The following is a 25076-nucleotide window of genomic DNA, read 5'->3' as shown; positions in this document are numbered from 1 at the left end:
CTGGACATTTTTCCCAAAGTTGGTCCACACCCCCTTACGGGTTGGTACCAAAATTTAACTGATTGGTCCCAAAACTTTTTTTGTTTTTTTTCCCACAATTTTTGATTTTTGGTACCAATCTGAAAATTTTGGAATTCAATCTAAAACAAGGGGTCCCACATATTGAGTGGTTGGTACCACAATCTCTTAATGATTGGTACTGTAATAACTTACTGGTATGATACTGTTGTCTGTCACTGGAATAATATATCCAGTATAATATGTGTCACTGTTATGATATACCCAGTACAATATGTGTCACTGGAATGATATATCCGGTACAATATGTGTCACTGGAATGATATATCCCGTACAATATGTGTCACTGGAATGATATATCCAGTACAATATGTGTCACTGGAATGATATATCCCGTACAATATGTGTCACTGGAATGATATATCCCGTACAATATGTGTCACTGGAATGATATATCCAGTACAATATGTGTCACTGGAATGATATATCCCGTACAATATGTGTCACTGGAATGATATATCCCGTACAATATGTGTCACTGGAATGATATATCCAGTACAATATGTGTCACTGAATGATATATCCGTACAATATGTGTCACTGGAATGATATATCCCGTACAATATGTGTCACTGGAATGATATATCCAGTACAATATGTGTCACTGGAATGATATATCCCGTACAATATGTGTCACTGGAAATATATATCCCGTACAATATGTGTCACTGGAATGATATATCCAGTACAATATGACCAATAAGGAGAGAGAGGTTTATATTTCTGTCATTGATTTCATCAGGGTAATGAGTGTTGTATTCTCATTTTGTTACTTTTAAAATTTTTCTCAAAATATCAGATTTTTCAATGGATATTTGCTATTATATCATATCCTTTGTTAATTTTTTTTAACCAGTTTAACCCAAATTACCTATATATACTACGACCTTACCCACTAATTATCAAAAAGGGAATGTTAATTTGGGGTTACATGATTATAATTTATTACATGTTTTGCAGTAGATTACTGAAATTATAACGGTTATTTATATTCTGATAATTTCACAGTAATGATTACCAAAAATAATTTTCACAGTAGCCGAACTATTTTGGCGTAAAATAAAATATTTATCATTATGAATGTTTTTTTCAGCGGAAATGTAGTCAATCATAATAACAAATGTACGTGATAACTGTAGTTCGTAAATATTACGAACGTTTGTGCTGAAAAACATCAAAATCTAAAAATAATCATAGGAATTATATTTGCTTAACATTGACGTCATTATTGATGAACGTCATGAAGATAAAGAGCATGACGTTACGCGGCAAAAAATCAGTAAAATGGTGTAAAAATCGTTAAATCATGAAATAAACAGAAAATTTGTTTGTTTTACATGTAAGATCAAATAATATTTCACTCGTGAACCCAGCTATTATATTTTCACTCGTGGCTACGCCACTCGTGGAAAATATTGCATCTGGTGTTCACTCGGTGAAATATTTTTCGATCTTACACTGAAACAAACAAATATCCTCTATGTAATTTTAGGGAAACTAATTGTATCAGATGATGCTATAATGTTAATTTGTATTCTAAGACATTTTTAGAAATTTTTGAATTCTTTGATTAACCAAGTATATACATGTTTTTCTAGAACATATTCACGTTTGTTTGAAATTTATATAGGAGAAAAGTAATAATTTTCTTATTTATTAAGAAAAAGTATACAGTTAGTGCCAAGCATTCTGTTATTTAGGTAGTGAATATTGTTTTTAACATTAAAAAGAATTCTATGCACGTGTTGTTGTTATCATTATTTATGGGTTTTATACCACTCCCAATTTTCTTTTGGTATATAACAGCTATTATTACATAAGACCTATTTTACTAGTACTTGTATTCAATAGATCATGCAGGGATCAGCCTTTTCCATGGACACTCTAGGGTCAGACCTTGACCCAACCTTGCTACGGCCTATCAAGTAACTTGTAGTATATAAACACTAGTATGGCATCTGTCTAAAACATACACAAGTTTTGTTTTGATTTCCATGTGATGTGAACTAAAAAGAATCTAATTTTCCGTGTTAAAACTTGATTGTAAATGGAATTTTCTAAAAATCAATGTGGAAATTGAATACGAGTATTAACACGTTAACCACTCAACCATGTCTCCAAAATAGTCCTACCATTGAAGCGTCACCACTGATTTATATAAGAACACATTAAGTTTATAAACAACAGAGGCTAAAACAAGTTTAATTTTCATTTATTTTTATACTAAGTAGTCATTGTACATCTAGCGTGATAAAACACTTCAAAGAAATTACAATACTTCAAATAAAGAACAAAATGCGAATGGCTCTACGTATCTTCGAAACAATTTAAAGATCCTGTAACACATTTTTTTCATGGTTTTATTTCATAAATATGATGCTCAAATTAAGATTTGTCAATCTTGTAAGTTCAAATTAGCATTATTTATAAAGATATTACCCAATTTAACATTTTGCGTAAATAAAGGGAGGTAATTAGAAATTTATTTTCTATAAATTCCAAGTCAAATTTTCCAATAAGAAATAAATGCATGTAACTTATTGATTAAATATAATGTGCACAAATATTTGCAGCACACATTTTACATAATCTTGGATGTTTGAAAATTGTTTTATTTGCATAATTATATACATATATAATATTTTGCAAGTGTATGATACATACAGTAACAATATCAATCACAAAACATACAGGATCTTTAACTTGTAGATGTATTTATAAACGATTGACGTGGGTCAAAAGATTTTATAAAATGAAATGGGAATTAAGATAAATTTATCAAATGTAGATACATATGTAATTAAATGAGGAAGACAATGAAAAATTGACATTCTTATATGTTGATGACGAGAGTTTGCATCGGTTGCGACACTAAACCTAGCAAATCTAGTCTGTTATATTGAATGTAATACTTTAAGAATTTAGAAATTTCGTTTCTATTTTTGTTCATTATGATGCTGGTTGACGAAGAAAAGTTTACACAAAGCATCACTGTACGGCACTGAAAGGCAAGAACATCGAACTATGCATGCTTCAATGAAGTCTACATGGAACTTTTTCATTTTTCTAAAACAGCGTCGGTCAAAATATACACGTAAACACTACATGTTCTTGTCGCCGTTGCAAGATTTATGGCCAGCTTCACAGTTTCCAATGACCCTTCGTTGAATCTTGTAAAAACATATGGGGAAAATAAACTCCAGTACGTAAAATAAGTTCGCAGCAGATTACGTCTGTTATCCATGTTCCGTTATAATTGAACCTTGATATATATTAAAGTGTATTAAAATACATGTATAGGAATTTTTTCATGTACTCTACTCTGTTAGTCCTCGTAGGTAGTAGGTCGTAGTAACGTAGGTTGTATTTTCTTATTAAGAGGCCTTGCTGCACCCCTGAGAAAACTCGTGTTTTGTAAATGATTCTTTTTCAAACAATTATATATATGGTCGACGTTATTTTCTCCCCACGATTATGAGATTCTGCATGTACTCTGAAAGTTTGAGCTCGAATCTTGGTCAAGAATCGATGTCGTCCGGTCCTGTAGAAACGACGTCATGAGTCCGTGAACTTTCAAAACCAGATTCACTTGCAGTCACCTCATCTACACCCGGAAGTTTACAGCTAATAAATCTAGTCTCTTGCGCTTGCGCGACTAAATCAACTTCCGGATGTTGAAAAGATACTTTATGGGAATTATCCTTAAAGGTGCCATTCTTTTTATTTGACTGATTTATTTCTTTTGGTCCTTCTTTTAAACCTAGTTGTGATTCAAAGTTATTCCCATTTTCGATTTGTTCTGAACTTGCAGTTCGCCCGCTTCCAGCTGCGTTAATTCCAGCATGAGCCGTGAATCCAGTAACAAGGGCGAGTTGAAGCTCCATGCGGCACATGCTACAACGGCATTTATCCATGTCGCCCACGGCGTTCCCATGTTGCATACCCGGCGTGCGTAGATAAAACTGACGTTCGTGGAGTTTAAGCCGTCTGTTTAATCGAATGAAGTCACCGTTACCATCTAAAGGGTCTGGTGAGGGCGACCTTGACGGGGGACGGGATGGAGCCGATGGGGTTAATGACAATCCCTTTACACGAGCACCCTTGGGTGACTTAAGTCTTTGTCCGGAGGTAGGGCGTGGTTGCGGTGGCTGTGTGATGTTTCCATTTTCGTCATAATAATTAAGGATGTGTTCTACTCGCCTATTATAATCAACTCTTTCATTTGCAATGCGTCTTGGGTCATTTTCCGTTACTTTGCTTGAAGAGTTCCGACCATTATCATATTTCGGGTGCTTTAAATAGTCACGGCGTATTTCAGCAAGGAAACAAGTATTTCTGTCCGCACGTAATGACTGGGTTTTAAGCAACTGACTTAAATCGTGTCTCGATTTTCCAAAATACATTACTTTTCCACTATCTATATATACTGTGGCACGGTTTGTATCCTGAACTACGTATTTTTTAGGTTTTGTTTCAGAGTTTCGTGATTTGTATACAGGGCTTGGGGCGCTTGTTAATGACCTTGAATCGTCAAATTGAAAGATATCAACTTTGCTTGGTTCACTTACAGACTTTGATTTTACATTTACATTTACACGTAATGGCTTTGCATTTGACGGGTCTATTCCACTAAATTTTGATTGTTTTTCTTTCTGTACTTCAAGATTCGTCACCGGAAATACCGGAGCAGTATGAGCACGTTGCGATGACGAAATATCCGGTGACTGCTGTGACGCAGAAACGTTAGGCGACGGCGGGGTTTCCGCTAATCGCCGACGAGCAGAATTTACCCGACGTTGTTTTTGAAATGTGTTTACATAATCGGAATTCCTCTTTGGAAAAGAAAAGCTTTTAGATGTCTGCTGCTTTAACGCTTTGGAAACTTCCGCTTGAACTTGATCCCGGTCGTTAGAAGACAACATAAAATTTTCTCTTAACGTCTCTCTTTGCGGAAACGTCCGGGATTCAGGTCGACTTGGTCGGCGACTGCTCGAAACTGGTCTTGAGGCCGGTCGAGGTCGAGGACTCAGTGTTCTATCGGTTGCGTTACCGATAACCGAAAATTCATCGGTGTCATTGTCGTAAGTGTGTGTAGTGAGCTGGTACCTGGGCGGCATACGTTGCCATAGTGTCCACGTCTGCACTGTAGACATTTCTATGAGGAAAATGAGAACAGAATTGTTTTATTTTAAAAAATATAAAGATATTAAGGCAAAGAAAAAAAACATCTATCTAGGCCATTAAATATTACAAGTACCCTAATAGGTTTAACATGTCAAAGAAATGTCCTCAAAATAAACAACGTCGGTTTAGTAATATTTACATGTACATGAACGAGATTTTCTTTAAGAGACTATTTGAAATAAGAAAATGTGTTAAGAGAATAAAGATATTTAATCATCATTGATTATTCTTAACAATTTGTATACCTAATACAAAATGATATAAAGGAAGATGAAATGACTTTGTCAAATTTGTGAAAGTATTCGCTTTTAATTACCAACCACTGATAAAATATGGATGGAACTTTAAAGGAACTCCACTGAGGTTTATAAGGCTAATACATAAAATTTTAATTTTTCACATAGATCAACATGAGCACTTAACACAGAAATATAAATAAAATATAACTAAGAAATATACAAGAAATACATTAAAAATCGTATGTTTGTGCTATTCTCTGTCCGATTTGAGTGAAAAGCGTTTAAACGCTTTTCAATTTTGGGTCATTTTTCACTATTATAAAAAGTATTATGAAAAAACGGAGCGAACTAATGATCTGAAATTTTGCACATAAGTTATTAGTATAGATCTACAACAATAGAGTAATAATCTCAAAAAAAAATATTTCCAGTCCCGTCATGTAAAAAAACCTCAGTGGAGTCCTTTTAATTAACTGACATACGAGAATATTTACGATACATGATATATATAAGTAAAAATTGTATCTATGTAAAATGATTTATGTGTAAATATACAGAACAGGCTTCCAGTGAAATTTAAGACCGAAGTTTTGAGTACTTTTTTGCTAGACTTTCATTAGTTATTATCAGAAATTAGTGTTTGAAAAGTGTCAGATTATACTCTTTTATGTTACAGATTACTACAGTGAAGTGATTTACAAATATTGTTTATGATTTGGGATAATATATAATGAAGAACACGTGACGATTACAAGTACACTGTATTTGTATTCTACATTGTACTGATCAATCAGATATTTTTATAATGACCATTGATTTTAGTTGTTATAACCCCTACACACAGCGCGACCTTTGCAGAGCGATTTTTGCACATATATTTTTCACGGTTGATTTTCTTTATTTTTTACTTATCTGGAGTTGTGCAGCTTTAATATAAGCTCTTTTTCCCAGAAGAAAAAAAGATATTGTAAAATAGTTACATGTATATGACTAAGGTATACCAACCTGGACTGTGGAAACATTGCCCTAACCTAGGTAGTATAGGACAGAATAGCCGAGGTCGAACTGCTAGCTGTTTTATACGTGAATCTATTGTCATTTTACATGTATTTTCTTAATTAAATCCAAGTTAGTTAAAGTCTTAAATAAGCATTTATCAAATCTAAAATCCTTATAGATACAGCGTTCAAACTATTAATGTAGCAAGTTATTTCTTAATTTCCAATAAGAACTTTTTAAAGTTACGTACTACATCTGTTTTTAAATGACACGTTTTAAATATAGGTCACGCTGGGTTTTTTATATTTTTATTTTGTTTGTATTTGAATTATCTTATTGCGCATAAATAACGGGTAATAATATTTCATATCCATAACTCCACTTCCGGTACATTTTGCACACTTCCGGTTCTAAATCGTTTGCTGCTAGGCGCTTTACTCTACCACATCAAATCGTCTGTAATTATTTTCTCTATTTTCACAAAAATTGATCTAGTTGATATAATTGTTCATTTTTGTATTGTCTCCTTATTGATTAAAGTACTACACAGGAAGTCGTCACATCGCCAATAGTTGTCAGAAGTACCGTGCTATCAAATAAAATATTCCAGTTGATTTTTTATTTGAAAATTATACATCTATCCAAAAATTGTGCACTTAATAAAAGCTGGCAATAAAATTCTTAGCTTTTGATAAATTCATCGGCTAATAGAGATTCCATTCTAAATTATTGATACATAATGCTCTTCTTTTTCTACGGCACACTTGTTTAAAATACTTTATCACATATTTGTTTTTAAATTACTCGATGAATTGAGAATTGTCTGACAAAAGACCTAAAATCCTGTTTCCGGCAGCTCATAATTACGGCAAATCAAACAAGATTTTACGGCTGCATTGTTCTTGCTTCCAACTATGTGTGATATAAATGCGCATATTGTCTTAAATAATAAATTAGCTCAAAGAATTTAGTTGTAAGGTACATGTTGCCAATTTCCCACAAATTTATATTTATTGTAAAAATTGGATTAAAAATGATTTATTTAATACAATCCCTGCTAAAATAAGCCTGGATTATCACGGTTCTTACATAACTTATTCGGTCGTTTGGAGTACAAGTCACATTTCAAGTGTAATTTAATAAACACTTTGACGAACACCTGCCGAATCATTGACCGGGTTGTACTCGGCAATTTCCGTAAAAATAGGTATCTTCGATCGTAACTTCGAGTAAATATTCTGAAAATCGTTGGTTAAATATTGCCTTTAAAAGTATAGTTACAACAAGAAAAAGCGTAATTTTGATAACAATAATGACCGCCGAATTACTAAAATTAATATCTTATAACAGAATATTTAAGACTTTGTTAATTAAATTCGAGTTTAAAAAGTTTAAATTGATATAACTTTGAGAATGCAGTAGCAAATATAGTGTTGTTAATGTTAAATTTAAAGGGAAAAACACCTTCTGAACTAGAAAATGTTATTTGAGCAAAGGTGCTTACAAAGACTTCGGTTATTGTAACTGGTTAAAGTTTGACGAATGATATAAAAGAAGAAAGACAACAGCAACAAAATTCTCGTCACGTGAAAAGTTGAAAAGTCTTAAAATTTTGAAAATGCTATGAAAATTAGTCTTAAAATTTTGAAAATGTTATAAAAATTATTTGTAAGTTAATTATAGTAACATAGGAACTTCTGAAACAGGAGAAATTTAAAATAGATATAATTATGCATTTACTTCTAAGACGGTAACATGAATGAGATTGAATATTAAAAGAAAGAAAGAATACATATCAAGGCTTCACACATAATTTAGTTTGCTAATAAAAAAGATCATCTTATTTTCTCTATTTTATTTTTAAATGTATATATTTGACGTAAATAATATGTTTAGCGGTTTCGTATTGTGTTAACATTACACCCATAAAATTATATGCATAAATGTAAAAATAAATCATAAAACTGAAATTTCAGTTAATTTACGTTACTTTCTCATCTTGTATGCCCAGATATAATATTCTCACCGATGAAAAATATAAAACATACTATTTTAACCGATGAAGAATATCAAAACGTGATATTCTCACCAAGTAATAACGAACCAAATTTTATTCTCACCGATTAAGAATATGAAGAAACTTTACATTCTCACTGATGAAGAATATCAAACCATAATATTCTCACCGATGAGGAATATCAAAATTGTAATATTCCCTCCAATGAAGAATGTCACAACATATTTATTCTCACCGATGAAAAATATCACAACATACAATCGATTATAAATGATTTACATAACAGTGTGAAATTGTGAAAACATAAACAGAATAATGTTTGTATGAATTCTCTTTACAGGCCCATTTTGGCGATGAAATGCTTTTATTTTCATTTATCAAAAAAACTTTCTTTTATATTTTGTTGTCCTGCTATAGTTTTAAAAATGTTAACTCATTTGGCAAATATGTGGAACATCTTTTTTCCGAGTAGTACAATTACAGTGATAAAGTATTTTGTATGAAGTTAAAATACTACTTTCTTTCCATTTTCTTAGGTCTATGACAATTTTTTTTTCACATTGAGCGCGCTATTGTAACATCATAAGTTACATCGTTTAAGTGTTACAAAAACCATGACTGCCCTTTCCGAAGAAGAAATATTTTTTGGATTCCGAGGCATAATGTGCTTTTAACTTTTCTCAATCAGTCTTAGCGGAACAAGTATAAAGAATAAAATAAATAAATTTGACTGTGATGGATGTTAATGCCATACATTGTATCATCGTGTACGGAGTCACAATAGCGGCACGGGTATTTGAGCCGCGTCACGACAAAACCAACGTAATGCGTTTGCGACCAGCATGGATCCAGACCAGCCTGCGCATCCGCGCAGTCTGATCAGGATCCATGCTGTTCGCTTACAAATCCTATTACAAGTAGAAAAACTGATAGCAAACAGTATTGATCCTGACCAGACTGCGCGGATGCGCAGGCTGGTCTGGATCGATGCTGGTCGCAAACCCACTATGTTGGTTTTGTCGTGACGCGGCTCATATAAATGCAAGCATATTGGTGAACAAATGTTCCGATTTGATTTTAATTTTTGCAAATAATTCGCAAAGAACGAAACTTTAACTTCAAACGTATGTCGCTTCAATTTAATAATTTGAAAAGTGCTTATCAAATAAAGCAACGGCGTTTTATTTGAACTAATATAGAAATATTGACAACTTCAGTTTTATGGGTTAGTATTAGATTTTCGATATTATCTTTGCTACACTTTAAACACTTTTGTTTCATTTGCTATATAAATGTGAAATTTAGTAACATAAGCAGGAAATGAAATATTTGATTTTTAATGCTTTATATTGACGCTTTTTTTTAAATTATGAAGCATGAAAGAGAGCGAAATCAACTGAATGTTTGTTAATATCTAAAAATTTTGTCGGCCGGTTCGGGTCGTTTCGGATTGTAATGGTCGGTCGATCAGTCGGTCGGTTGGACAGTCGGATGATTGCCCGACAGATTAGAGCTCATTTAGTTATCGTGGTCAATCGGTCAATTGATAAATGGTCAACTAATATAAGTTATACATGCACATGTATATATCGAAGTCAGTCAGTCGACCACTCAGTTGGTCATTCATTTAAAAACAAGAGTTTCAGTGTTATATTATATTTACCACTTGATCTTTTCTTGACTTAAATAAAACAAACTTTCAAATACGATAAGAATAAACTTACTTATTTATAATATTTTAATAATTCCAATTTACGTTTCACAGGTCGGTTAAAGTAGCCCTGCTTTCTTTCAGAAATAAATATTCCATCGTCTGCTATCACTGAACGATCCCATGGGCCGCCGTTAAGAAAGCAACTGGTTTTTATCTGCTTCGTAAGTTTTCTGTTTATTTTCCGAATCTCAACAATCTATACAAATTCTAGCTGTAGTCAAACATTGCTATAATCAACACGGCCTTAATCATGTCAACTATAAAGTAAAATACTTTCATTAAGAGATTTGTCAGAATTCAGCTAACAGTATGCAAATAGTCATATCTCAAGTCTCTCGTTTTAAGATTGTTTAAGTTGTACTAAAGTGGGCACTGAATGATATAACCGACACACTTCAAGCCCATATAAACTCGCCAGTTTTAGGAATATATATATATATATACATAAGTTCTTAAACTCGCCAGTTATATATAAGTACTTTTTCGCATATTTTCAAACAATGTTTAATATTTTGTTGACTAAGATGCAAATGGTTTATCAGATAAATAACAAGTTTCCAATCATAAGATGGGGCAGGGAAGAGATAGGTCCCCGCCCATACACTTTTATTTTTCTAAGAGATCCTATATGTAAGGTCAGCATTGAGATTCTAACCTAAGACAAGTGCCCCGATGTTGATTTCCCCTCCCACTTCTAATGATTTGGTGTTGATAGAATTTCTAGATCTCTTGAAGTATAATTATATTATGAGAATCTCTCAACTTTTAAAAAAAAATATTACAGTGGCATAAAAGCAAGTTATATTTGTGGGATATTCAAGATTTTCACAGATTTTCTTACATGTCGACCAAACTTCGAACTAGATGACTAAAATCAAGCTGAAACCTTTCTATTTATGCATCTACATATATATCAAAGGATATATCTTATATAACCTACATGTATATAAGGACTTTATTTTTAACTTTAAAAGATGTTAAAGGTTGAAATCGTATAGCACATCGACACTATGCAATGTACGTTGATAGACAAACTGCAATTTACTTTAAATTTTCTAATTTTCAATGTCGAACATCGGCAAGAATATATCATTGATTTCTTTTCAATACTTTCTCGTGCTCCTGAAACGGTACGACTACATTAATCCGGAGAAGATAAAGTGTATTAATAAGGGTCCATCCGCCCTTTCAGGCACTGAGCAGTGATTTTTCTCACATAATTAATTGGGAAGAGGCCTTAGCCTCTTGATTTTGGGAAAAATTACCGCTAAAATTGCTGATTTGGGAAGTAAGAAATCAGGTTTCAGTTTAGATTTTTGGGAAAACTGCATGATTTAAAGAAGATTTCAATTGGGGAAGAGGCCTTTATATAAGCAGGAAAATCACTGCTGAGGATACGGACCCCTCGAAGAAAATAACTAATCTTACATGTATATTAAATATCTATACATACATGTATTAAATATCTATACATACATGTATTAAATATCTATACATACATGTATTAAATATCTAAAGACATATACGTATATTCATATCAAATATATATTTTACACCCTAAAATTGTAAGGAATTGTAATGGACCAAAATGTTAAGACACCAAAAAATAGTTTCGACATTGAAAATCAAATTAGGAAGTAGTTTCTCGATTCCTACACAAAGCAACGAGTTACATCTTTTTGCATATTTAATGCGATTTTCTTTCTAAGTCTATTGCTTATAAATGAAAGTTGTATCGAACATGGAAGTTTTGATGATAATTTCATTTCATATCTTTTCAGATAGTTACAATATTGCATCAAGGGGAACAACCCATGTATGCCCGACTTGTTGTTCTCCATGAGTTACTTTGCGTATAATTACTGCATATTATGCCCTCAAGAGCTTGCTAGTAAAGTTAAGGTTTTTCTGGCCTATATGACGATCAAGGAACAACTAAATAGAACTGTTTTATATACAGTTTAATTGCAGTGAATAAGTACTTTCACATGGTACATTCATAGGCACTTATTTTGGTTTCGGGATAAAAAACCCTTTTCAGAGGTTTGAAGAACTCAAATTTAATTGAATGTAACAATTTTTAACGTAAATGTCTCCATTCTGAAACCATCATTTTTTCAATTTTCCTAAAAAAACACTGAAAAATGAATATTTGTTCTTTTTTTTAGAAAGGGAAAACATGGGTAGTTTTATAACGTTAATATTAGCAAATGTTTATTACCCGAAAAAAGTAGCGCTGAATGTGTAATTGTTTGACGTAAAAAAGTAGCAAAATGTCACCAAAGTAGAAGGCTTCTTTTTACTTCCATACAAAATTCTAAATCACTATATAACTATACAAATTATCAAAAGGCAACAGAAAAGCAAAGGATGGTTCAGATAGTTGGCAAAGGAGTAACTTTTTGGAAACTTAAACGAGATACTCACACACGCACATACACGTGAAAAGGGGGGGGGAAGCTTTTCAGAAATAAAAATAAAAACATTTCTCGGGCATAATGGGCCTTTAATCTAGCTTGAACATAATACCGAGCTACAGTCACGTGACTTAGTTGAATAACGATTTTTTTAAACCTAAGCTATTTTATTTTCTTGGAAATAAATATATTAACAAATATTCACTTTCACAGATGTTACAACAAATGAAACGCATGTTAACTATCTAGTCATAATTTCATCGAATATATAAACACACATACACGCTTTGATTATTAATCGAGGATATTTTAATCAAACGTGAGTGTCTCTTAATACTTATAGTATTCTATCTATTATTATTATAGAAATAAGGTTTTGTAATAAATTTTGAATAACTGTATAACATTTTAACTATATTTCCTCTTTTTAACTAATAAGTATTTTACAAACTTTGTTTAACAATATAATTATGTTTACAGGTACTTTGGATAATCACTTTTACCTTTTTTTAGCCACATATTGTATTTGATTTTTGTTATAAGTAGTTTCTTGTGTGAACGATTCTCTTGTCTCGTGTAATTCTTATATATTCCAATTCATTTATTCACTCAGATCATACAAACATGACAACATGAGGTAATAATTCATTTACATGTACATAATATTTAAAAATGAGGCTTCAGAATCAGACAGTATCAAAATAACATGATATATAAATTGTTAACATAAATATTGCGGGAGAGTCAGTATTAGAAAGGGTTCTCCACAGCATAAAATTTATACAATTTTTGGCTCATTTGAATCTTAATATAATTTCTTTAATAAATAAACAAAGTTTTTTTGTAATCTGGAATGTTAACATCAGTGTTCATAAGAAGATCAATAGAATGTATATTATGTTTCTGTAAATAGTTATGTTTCAAAAAACGTTTCCTGCTGTTATCAAAACAAGGACACTCAAAAATATAATGGAATTCATCGCCAATTGATCTATCACACAATGTACAGACACGCCTCTTAAGTTCGATGTTGTTCCAACTTCCGGTTTCTACTGGCAATTTGTTATTTCTTGTTCTAAATTTTATCATGTATTGTAAAAATTTTGATGGAGTTTTTACAAGATATATTTCAAAACAAAAATTATGTTTGAATACTCTATAATTTATGCATTTACTAGAATTCTCAATATCAGAATACCACTCATTCAAAAATAAATCTGATAATTTTTGTTTGACTGACATCCTTAACCATTTATGGTTATGAATTTCATGGTTATGCCAAATGTTATACAGACCACATTCATACAAAATATTCTGAACAAATTTTATCCACTGAAATCTTAATCTAGATACAGTCTGGGAGTTATTAAAATTATTTAACAAAATACGATATAACAAACACGGTAATTTGTTCTGTTGTGGTATGACTAAGTCAGACCAGTATGATATAATTCTACATTTAATTTCAATAGATAGTGGGTTAACACCAGTTTCACCGTAAACCATACAATTTAAAAATTTAAGATGTACTCTTACAATACAATCAATATTACCAAAAGCCCATATCTCACATCCGTACAGTAGGACAGGTTTTATAGAATGGTTGTGTACATGTTTTGTGATATTGTTTGTGATAAATTGTGTGTACATAGTCGAGACTTTAAAAGCTTATGTACATTTGATAACTAGTTTTCTAGTCAAACTGTGACCTAATACCGTTCGGGTAAAATAATCTATGCAACTCGGTATGTGCAGTACAACATTATATGGTAAATGATTCAGGCAGCTAAGTGGTATAATTTCCTGTTAGGGCCAACGCGACACACAAATAACTTAATGAAATTGCGATAGTACAAAATCGAAATAATTAAACAATTATGGCCCTAATGGCCCTAACGGGACGTCGTAGATGGTTTGTAAAAAAAACCTTTCCGTGTCATTTCCTTAACTCTATGAAAATAAATAGAGCTAGCCCTATTATTATAACAACCTTAAAACCTGTCTTGAAAATCTTGTTTTTGAACGCGTATACTTCATTGTTTAAAATACTGCATGTTTGAAATGTCGCTTTTCATTGGATAATCGTCTCGTTTATATAGATTTATATGTACACGACTGCTGTCAATTTATTAATTAATGCCACCTTTTTCTCTAAAAAAGAAAGATGCTTGCTGTAAATTATAAATTTATTATAAATAATTCTGACAGGTTATATTGGTAGTATATAAACGGTTGTTTGCAATATAACCCCTTAACAAGCGGCTCGGATTATATTTCCAAACAACCCTTTGTATAGGGCCATAATATAATATGTCAAAATCTTTATTACTATCAATATAAATGTATCACAATACATAAATGTTAACATAGACGTTCAAACTCTATATTTAATTTAGTAATCTCATTTAATTTGGCAAAATGGGGTGGGGGAGAGTTGCGTATTCCATGAGTGAATATTTGAATAAGGGAAAACCAAATATCATTCACTAGTTCCAATCATTTTTATTGTTCTTTCTTACCTAAAATCATTTTTAAAGCCAAGTACTATATATGTGTGAGTTTTGTTACTTCTATCTATAACTGATAGTCATTCTTGTAAAATAAGTTATTGTAATTTATTGCATCAGGGAAGACCCGTTGCTAATGTTGAGAGAACTTGTGGGTCAACCCTTTTGCCAAATTTGTCATGTCATTGTATTGTAACTGTCTACATGTATGTATATGTCTTATTTTTGGCAATAAAATAGGTTTAAATCAAAGTTCCTTATTGATAAATCTGTAAACAAATTATGGTAGATATATATTCATAACAGCAGATAAAATGACTTTTTTTTCCAGCAAAACTTCAACATAATTTGACGAGTCATATAAAATCAACAATGCAGGCAGTGACTCTACCATCCATGGTAAATATTATCGCTTTGAATATTCTAAAACATAATCTTTGACATGGCAATATCATTATGTTATATTTTAAAATTTGTCAATCTAGAAAGAATCTTTAAGTTTTAATATTAGTTTATTAGGTCCTTTTACACAGAAAGATTATCATTTTAGAAAAACAACAACAAAGTATAACAACAACAACAACAAAACCCGGTGGAATTCTTTTTTTCGTTATTGCGTAACAGTAAGTTAATTTGTCGACGTCATCAGCGGTGACATAATTTTCACCTGCAATAAAATTCTTTTTTCAGGTTTTTATCGTCCTTGTAATTTGGTGCATAGTAACTGAACCGAACAACGCACGTGCGAATGGTTTGAATATAGCAATGGCGAAAAAATCATCAAGAGTGAATGTGGCTGCTAGAGCTGGCCCATCTACAATGCCTCCAAAATCTAGCAAGTCAAGCAAATCTACATATGTATCAAGTAAATCTGCAGTAAAATCCAGTAAAGCTATTAAGGATACAGGGCCAAAAGAGACCACAGGTAAGTGAAATGTACAAAAATCACGAATAATAGCTATGAAAGGTTTCTTTTGATATCTGTAAGAATTATTTTGTTTCAACTTTTCGTTAAAATCTGAAAATGTATTTCCTTTTGTGGAATAGATAATCTAAAGATTCACTTATAAAGAGGATATCCGAATCATCCATATACTGGCAGTGCGCAGGTCAAGGGTCCAAGGTTTGATCGATTGATGAGAAAATATTGACAGCTGGTGAAAAGAATTGACAGATGATGAGAAGAATTGACAGATGACTAGAAGAATTAACAGATGACTATAAGAATTGACAGATGACTAGAAGAATTGACAGATGACTAGAATTAACAGATGACTAGAAGAATTGACAGATGACTAGAAGAATTAACAGATGACTAGAAGAATTGACAGATGACTAGAAGAATTGACAGATGACTAGAAGAATTAACAGATGACTAGAAAAATTGACAGATGACTAGCAGACTTGATAGATGACTAGAAGAATTGACAGATGATGAGAACTGATAAGAATTTACAGATGATGAGAATTTACAGATGATGAGAATATTGACTAATTTTTCCTTAAATTTTATTCTGAGAATATTTCTTCTTGCATTTTCTTCTTTTGAAATCTTTTAAATCATTTTCAATTTTACGTTTTCAGTCTTTTTGACCTCATTGGGCCCCTTTTATGAATCTGTTGAGGTAATAAATCATACTCAGCACAACCATGTTTGATTTTAAGCATTATTTTATTTCCGATTTGTAAATACTTTGTAATTTCATTTAGTTTTCCGTGTTCAGACGGGTAATGGAGTGAATACTGCTACCGCATGGAAGTTTGGGGGCGAAGGGACGACAAATAATGCCAGTTGTATATCCTGTACAGAGTCCGGCTGCTCGGAGCACTACAGGAGTGATCTTCTAGACCAATGGGAAACACTAGGCATTTCTAGGGTCTGTAACTCGTATATATTTCATTAGTTATCTGCTTTTTAAAAAAATCGACACCTAAAATGGTGCTTGTGGATATAAGTTAGGTTCATTATATACCTTATTTAACTGCCTTAAGATTTGATTAAAGACATTATACTACATCAATGCATTTACTTACAGGTCTGAAATAGCTTATAATCTTGTTCTTCGTTTTCTCCAAAAAAAGAATTGACCGACCCGAGGATGGTCTTTGGTCTTTTCTTTAGTGTCTATCTTAATTACAAGTACAATAGTTGTTTTGTATTGCAATAAATGTAAAGTTTTAGGCTGCATGTTTTGCACAGGTGCGATACTCGATATATAAAGATTGCACAGAAGTGAAGTACGTTTTGTTCAATGGTACAAACAGTAACTACACCAACTGGTTTTCCCTAGACAGAGTTATCAACAGTAGTTACACGGACATCGTTAGTTATTACACATCTCTAACTCCACAGGAGGCACTAGTGGTATTTGCATTAGCGTGAGTGTATTTAGAGATTTATGTACATTAAACACGTGAGCACGTGCCGCAGTTTTGCACGTATTTAAATATTCGTAACACAGAACGCCATGTAAAATAAACACGCACAATTGCATCTTCTCGGCCCGTTCCGTCAAACTTGCGATAAGGACCGACAATCGCAACTTTTCGGCCCTTTCCGTCAGTCTTCGTTTTCTTTATGAATAATAGCCGAGATGTTCCGATTGAAGGACCGATGTTAATCTGGTTCCCTGTTCTATTATGGCAAACTCCTCACAGTGATTACCTCCCTTGGTAGAAATTCTGATATATTGGGACCTTGGTGGCAGAGATCTACGCCGAAGAATTAAGGGGAGATCACTGTGTGGAGATTGCTATTATGGTTCCTATCCAGGATGGCTGATCTCCTCGCAGTGATCTCCCTTTAATTCTTCGGCGTAAGTGTCATTCGGAACTGCCTCGGCTATTATCTGTAATAAATGTGTGTTTGCATGCCTATCAATAAACCCGTAACAACTCGTGTTAAAATTGCAGACGAAGAATGATAATACTATGATAAACAATTCGTAAAAATTGCCTACTTAAAGATTGCAATTAATTGTTTTAATATGTTTGCATTTCATTCCCTGCAAAATTCTTCAGTTCGTTGCGACACGAATGACCGGCCGTTTCGGTAAATTAAAACTACTTCTATAAATAGATTTTCGGACTTTCACAATGTTCAGGTCATCATTCTATTTATAGGTAAAGCAACAACAAGTAAAATGGTTTCCTGCGGGGAACATTTTTGATGATATAAAGATATTTCATTTAACTATCTTCAACATTGTTTGGGTGGGTGGATAAATAAACGTTTGTATCAGGAATATAGTTGACAATAATCGATCAAAATAGAAGAAGGTCTTTGGAAACTGGTGACTGTTAATGACCGGAGAAGGTCGAACATAAAAAAAATATTTCTTTTTAAGAAAATGATTAAATAGGCCTACCATTTTATGAATAATTCCGAGCAAAAAAAAAAGCAAACACACAAGTTTTCGCAGAAAACATCTCTATTTATTATGGCAGATGCCACTACGAATATTTTAATTTTGTAGATTTTCAGTATAAACAATTTATTGTTTGTAACATTTTGAGATACATATTAAAGAAACATTGATAATTTTCAAACACATCATTCAAGTTTTTCCAGCTTAAACGGTATTATAATTATAGAAAATTAAAAATATCACGTAATAGTTTTTTGATCTTAATTAGGTGTAATTCTGACTTATTCCCTAGAGGATTATCCGTAACGTACCGGAAAACGGTATTTAGCCACGTTTTCGAAAAGGTCAAGTAACCAATCATGTACGGTTTACAGATCACATGCTCCTCCATGTACCGAAAACAGGTCACGTGCTCCTCCATGCCTCAAAAGTTAATTAAACGCGTACCAATACGGTCTCCAGACCGCAGGGAATAACACACATAATTACCCACTGTGTACTACAAAATGATTAATAAAAATACCGAAGAGCGCGATTAATTGACGGATAAGATAATTTCATTTGAACATTGCGAAATTTTTCAAATCGCTATTCATTTGACATATCGCGACATTTCATTATTGATAATCAAACACTCATACAAATCGGAATGTTCGGCTATTATGGCCGACGAAAAGGCTCGAGAAGTTGCAATTGCCCTTTCTCATTCCATAAGGGCGTTGCGCCAACGAGGCAGTTCCGAATGGCAATCATTCTCAACACTAAACACTATGAAGAAGATGTCTGATGATCTCTTTTATTACACCTAATCATCAAAGTATTACGAAACCGGTTTATTTTACGAAAACACAAGGAAACGCAAAATTACGGAATAAGACGTACGGGAAGAATAGTGCTAATGCACTTTTTTCGCGCATTATAACATCTGTAGAAGCCCTTGAACTTTGCAATGCCTTGACAGCTGGTTTTACAAAACTCTTTTTAAAAAATCTGAAGAACGAAAAAAACATAGAAATTATAAGGTCGATAAAATATGTTTATTTGATCGGCTGTATTTTTAAGAGAGGCGATTCATAATCCGTAAGTCCCAATACTTTATTAGTGTTCATTGCGTTGTTGAACAGTTATGAACGAGCATTAAAATAACTGATTTCTTCATAAATATTTTTGAATGTTTTTGGAACAGATTTACTGCATGGCACCGGATTATATTTTATCGTGTATGTGTGTCATGTAACCGACTGCGTAGGAATTTATACTTTGTCGTATCTTTGTGTTTTCGCATTTTTGTATTTTGAACGCGAAAAAGCGGAAATACGACGAACGCGAAAAAGCGAAAATACGTCACATGGAATGCGAAGGTATGACAAATTTTATGTGTCGTATTTTCGCCCTCTTTCTGTCGTATTTTCGCTTTTTTCATCTCGAAAATGCAAAGTCAAACTTTGTCGTCCCTTCGTGTTTTCGCATTTCGCAGGCGAAGAAGCGAGAATTACAACATGGCGAAAAACAGGCATCATAATTTAGTATATTTTGAATGAATTGAGCATGCATGATTATCGGCATTTAATAAATGATGACGGCATTGCTTTAATTCAAACTTAAGTATCTTTGTGTTACAGAAATGCGGATTATGTTTATAAGTCGATAGTTTCCTTATTCTGACTAAATTAAAAACAAATATGTACTTCATCTGGGCTTATATCTTGATACAAAATGGTAACATCATCAAAAGAATCAGCTCCATGTACAGGGATTCAAAAGTTCAAAGCGAGCTTGTTATTCTCACAACATAGGTTTCTATAAAAGGTCAGGAGCAAGCCCAAATTTATTCTAAATTTGTGTTCAATCTGTGTTTATATGTGTTCAATGTCGTATATTGATTTAAGACTTATTTTTTAGGCTTATCCGGCCACCGATTTTCAATTTTGCTGCCTTCGCTATTCTTGATGGAGGTTGCGGGCAGTTTGCCCACTTTCTTACAATAGAACCATATGACGACTATAATTGCCCTTTCCAAATCGCAAGAGACTATCCTTATATTTGGTACAATACTGGAACTACTGCTGCCATGGCAGAACATCTACGTATGTAGTTTTACTTCATTTCTTTGTATTATAGTATAAAGATACATGCATGTTACAGTAAATCATCGATTAAGACTGTTGTGCTATATGATCCGATAAAAGTGACACGCCTCCAGATTCACCCTTATTTTCACGAAAAGTTTTAAAATGTATTAAAAAGTAAAATACTGTCAAGTAAGCAAAGAAAGTAATTTACGTGTTCACCCGACGCATAAAATCTACGAAGTATCAAAAAAAAAAGGTCAGAATATGTAAAATAGCCCTTACTCCGTTAGTCACGCAGTATATAATATGGTGATAAATACTGCAAAATCAGTCAATAAACGCATGTACTAGTAACATGTAAATTACCGGTATAACTTGAATATTTAAAGTTTCACTTTTCTTAAAATTTTTGTACATTGTTCTCATTTCTTGTTTGCTGCCATGTAAAATTTGTACTACAAATGCCCGAGAGAAATTCATACAGGGGAATGTATGAACCTTTAAGTGGATTGGTCAACAAAATACATATTTTCCATAAAGATTTGAAATACACTTGACTGTTTTGAAAAAAAGCAAACAAACAAAATTACAGAGCAGAAATAGAGAAGACTTTTTGTGCACGCGGATATGTTTTAAACGCACCTTTAAGCGATACAAATGCTCAAAACTTTGCTAACTTGTCAAAATTATGACTCTCAAAAAGCGTTCTCACTCCAATTTTAGGGATGTTCTTGTGCTGTGTGCAGTTGTCGATAATGATCTGAAAACAAATAACGAAACATTTTCTTATTAGAGTGACCATCGGATAAATAAATCAAATGAGATGAACATATTTATCTGACATTATGCATTGTCAAAGAATTATTAGACGATTTTCTTATCACAATTCCCGTTTTCCACCTTAAAATCTTATCTCACCAGCGTTCTTCACCTTCGATTAGAGCTGAACGATTGGACTCGGTGTATTTTTATTTCTTAAAACATTATTACTTATAATATTATGGACCTTAATTTACGGACCAATTCACTTTAAGGCTGCTTGTAAGACAACTTACAACTTATTTAAATACATTTTTGTACATGGGCATAATTAAGCTACACTTAGATGCGCACATCTTAATTCTGTTTTGAAAAGCTTTATCTTTTCGGTTTTCTGTGTTCGACATCATATAAATTCTGATTATATTGGAACATATTCTAAAATGGTAAGAAAATATCATTTACACAGTATTCTCTCTTTTCAGTGGCTCCTCTGGATGTGTTTGACTTTGCTGACACAGCAATCGTAACAATCGAGTATTAGAACTAGTGATGCATGGCCTTGATAAATATTATACAGTATATCATTACATACATGTGACATTTTAACAGCAGCACAAACACACTTATCATGGCAGGGTTTTGGTGGTAACTATGGTCACAGTAGTTCGACATAGATACGCTATACTGCCGATCACCGAAACCGGACATGCGCAGTGCATTGGATACAGCCAAACAATAGTTACACCCGAACCTTGCCTAATGCAATATAGAGCTGCAAAATGTATCTGAATATTTATTAAAGCATATCTTAAATATTGTATTTATTTTATTTTTCTCCTTGTTAGAGTATCAGTGTTCATGAAAACATTAATCTATAAACGTTCTATAAAAGTAATATCCGTGGTGGACAGAAGATACCGAATATGATTCGAAATTATCAAAGATAATGATATTTTTGTTCATATTTTTTCTTGATCATATAATTTATAAGGTTAAGATAAAAAATAGATACAAACAATTATAAAATTTGGCCCCTGAATAAAAAGTCATATTCGCTGTGTATTCATTTATTGAAAAAAATTCTTATTTTGAGATTTCAAGATTTTCATGGTTTATAAGAACGTATGACATGTATTACAAAATTGTGAACATGTAACAACCGAAAAAAAACAACAACAGAAAAATATATGAAAATATACATAAAAAACAGGAGAATGAGTGACTATAAGAATCTTACACCGGCTGCCAGTACAGACCGGAATATCTAGCTCGAGGATAACTTTTTACAGCGGTAACGAGGCTCTGCCGAGTTTCCGCTAAACAGTTACTCGAGAGCTACATATTCCCGTCTGTACCAAAGCCGGTGTTTGATTCTTTTTCTTGCATATTACATACCAATTATTTTCAGAACAGAAATTACGAAACCTGATATTTTCATAACGCACTTTTTTCTTATAGTAGCGTATGAACTTACAACTTCATTCATAACGGTTAAGTGACGTCATCCTAAGAACGAAATTCATTAGCAATGACGTCATTTAAAGCACGCGACTTGTGTAAGACAGGGTTTTCTAGCACCGGTGTAAACGGTAGATAATCTTTTATCACGCAACTGCTATGATAACTGCCCGATAACACTTGCCTGATAATTATTTTTGATATCAGGTCAGTAACCTGATATCAAAAATAAGCCCCGCCCATTTGAACGGACTTTTTTCAATTGCTTAATTCTCATTTTCATCAGCATGTCAATCTACAATGTAATTGCATACCCTTACAAGTCTTGAATCAAGATGCGATATTTATTTATTTATAATTTGATTTCAATTACGAATAAATTAGATAGCGAATAGTTTTAACACCAACTAAATGAAGTGACGTCATAATTTATATTGCAAATGACATCATCAATGTTCACGTCATACTGTACATGTAAACATAACAAACAATAATAGCTGAGAACTTGTAAATGTTTACTTTATTTTACCGGATTATTATTTAATAAGTGAACAAAATTGTTTCGTTTAAAAAGCATATAAGACGCATGTTTGTGAAGCTTGTGTTTGATTGCCGATTGGACTTTTGTTTGATTGAAATTATCGTGAACTTTTGAATTTGACAATTCAAGACAAAAAGTGCAGTAAAGTTTATGTGATTCTACTGTACTAAGGGATTTTTTGGATCAATGTTTAAATTAAAGGTAAGAATTTGATCGTGTTAGGCCTACATTCTGCTGTATCTTTTATCGGAGTCGAAAGAAAAAATGGCCGCCACTGCATTTACAAATTCTAAGTTTAAGGGGCGGAGGAATTTGTTTTCAAGAATTATTTCTTTGAACAAAAATCCCCTTTTTTACTAAATTCGCTATTTAAAAGTAGATAATTTAGTTATTTTTACAGTTTTTATGTGTTACATGATAAATAGAAAAACATGCTACTGTCTTTTGATATCAATTTTATCAGGCTCGGCTGATATGGGCAGAAAGGGCTCGGCAAGCCTCGCCCTTTCTAGCCCATATCAGCCTCGCCTGATAAAATTGATATCAAAAGACAGTAGAATGTTATTCTCTATTTCTTGCATATCAGACAGGATTATCTACCGTTTACACCGGTGCTAGAAAACTCTATCTTACACCCCCCATGTAAGACAAGTCGCGTGTTTTAAATGACGTCATTGACGCGAGCCTTTTATGAATGAATTGCGTTCTTAGGATGACGTCACTTAACCGTTATGAATGAAATTGTCAGTTCATACGCTACTATAAGTAAAAAGTGCGTTATGAGAATATCCGTTTTTGTAATTTCTGTTTAAAAATAATTGATATGTTATATGCAAGAAAAAGAATCAAACACCGGCTGTCGGTACAGACAGGAATATCTAGCTCTCGGGTGACTGTTTACGGCGGAAACTCGGCAGAGCCTCGTTACCGCCGTAAACAGTCACCATCGAGCTAGATATTCCGGTCTGAGCCGAGTTTCCGCCGTAAACAGTCACCCGAGAGCTAGATATTCCTGTCTGTACCGGCAGCCGGTGTAAGATTCTTATAGTCTGATATGCAAGAAATTATAAGTTTCTCTCCATATTTCGGGCTTGGCAATTTACGATTCATACATCTAAATGTTAACAAAGCTGAAGACTGTTGCCAAGGTTGCCAAGGAATTATGTTAACTTACCTTAATACAAACTCTGATTTATATAAACGTTAGTTTTGAACATTTTCTAAAAGATTGGATATCACTGTTCCAACTTTTGATGAACTAATCTCGTAGTTTGAACTTAACAAGATTTTTGAAATTAAGGAGACCAGGTACAGATTGACTTAACCAATAATTTGATACATGTTGGTCCAAAGTACAAAATGTATCATTAACAAAAGAAATCTACGGTAATTAGTTCTACATCTAACATATAAAGAGTATGCAGTCTTATATCAAATATTACAAATCTAAGCATCTTTAATTACAATTCAAAAGCTTACACCAGTAGTTAATAATTCTTCTTTTTGTTTGCAACGATATCAGAATAACTCCAAGTTAATCTTAAACATACAATTGGGAGTATTTTGCTTGAGATTAAGTATAATTTTGTAAAATTTAAGCTGAAACTGATCAATACACTTGAAATTTTCTATTCCCCAAAATTCAGAGCCATAATAATTAAAGGATAGGAACAATCATCGTATTAAACAAGTGGATCTGTAAATCTACAGATAAATTATG

General features: G+C 32.7%; 2 protein-coding genes across 3 annotated transcripts; one reads left to right on the top strand and one right to left on the bottom strand.

Moving 5' to 3' along the window:
• Positions 1-2786: 2786 nt before the first annotated feature.
• Positions 2787-10498, bottom strand: LOC132732149 (uncharacterized). Of its 2 annotated transcripts, none has more exons than XM_060718514.1 (2): positions 10242-10498; positions 2787-5233 (listed from the first exon to the last, which is right to left on the bottom strand). In XM_060718514.1, exon 2 carries the CDS (start codon positions 5229-5231, stop codon positions 3597-3599), a length of 1635 nt encoding a protein of 544 aa, XP_060574497.1. In that variant the 5' UTR covers positions 5232-5233; positions 10242-10498; the 3' UTR covers positions 2787-3596. The 2 variants fall into 2 exon arrangements, with proteins under 2 accessions (XP_060574497.1, XP_060574496.1); XM_060718513.1 differs by lacking the exon at positions 10242-10498 and adding an exon at positions 6507-6684.
• A 2338-nt stretch (positions 10499-12836) lies between these two features.
• Positions 12837-22170, top strand: LOC132732147 (uncharacterized). The gene is made up of 7 exons (XM_060718512.1): positions 12837-12967; positions 15487-15554; positions 15846-16080; positions 16866-17032; positions 17356-17534; positions 20426-20610; positions 21840-22170. The coding sequence occupies exons 2-7, from the start codon at positions 15528-15530 to the stop codon at positions 21896-21898; spliced, it is 852 nt and encodes a 283-aa protein (XP_060574495.1). The 5' UTR covers positions 12837-12967; positions 15487-15527; the 3' UTR covers positions 21899-22170.
• The last annotated feature ends 2906 nt before the right edge of the window (positions 22171-25076 follow it).

The sequence above is a fragment of the Ruditapes philippinarum genome, unplaced genomic scaffold (genome assembly GCF_026571515.1).
Source record: "Ruditapes philippinarum isolate M1 unplaced genomic scaffold, ASM2657151v2 ctg1556_1_1_1_1, whole genome shotgun sequence".
NCBI lineage: Eukaryota > Metazoa > Mollusca > Bivalvia > Venerida > Veneridae > Ruditapes > Ruditapes philippinarum.
Note: the sequence above shows the minus strand (reverse complement) of the source record. Positions and strands in the feature narration are given on the sequence as shown.

Coding starts and splice junctions, on each gene's coding strand:
- LOC132732149 (XM_060718513.1), bottom strand. CDS start 6,600: ATGACAATAGATTCACGTATAAAACAGCTAGCAGTTCGACCTCGGCTA. Junction 5,234..6,506: donor GCAATGTTTCCACAGTCCAG/GTTGGTATACCT, acceptor TTTTCCTCATAG/AAATGTCTACAGTGCAGACG.
- LOC132732147 (XM_060718512.1), top strand. CDS start 15,528: ATGCAGGCAGTGACTCTACCATCCATG. Junction 15,555..15,845: donor CAGTGACTCTACCATCCATG/GTAAATATTATC, acceptor TTCTTTTTTCAG/GTTTTTATCGTCCTTGTAAT. Junction 17,033..17,355: donor AAACACTAGGCATTTCTAGG/GTCTGTAACTCG, acceptor TGTTTTGCACAG/GTGCGATACTCGATATATAA.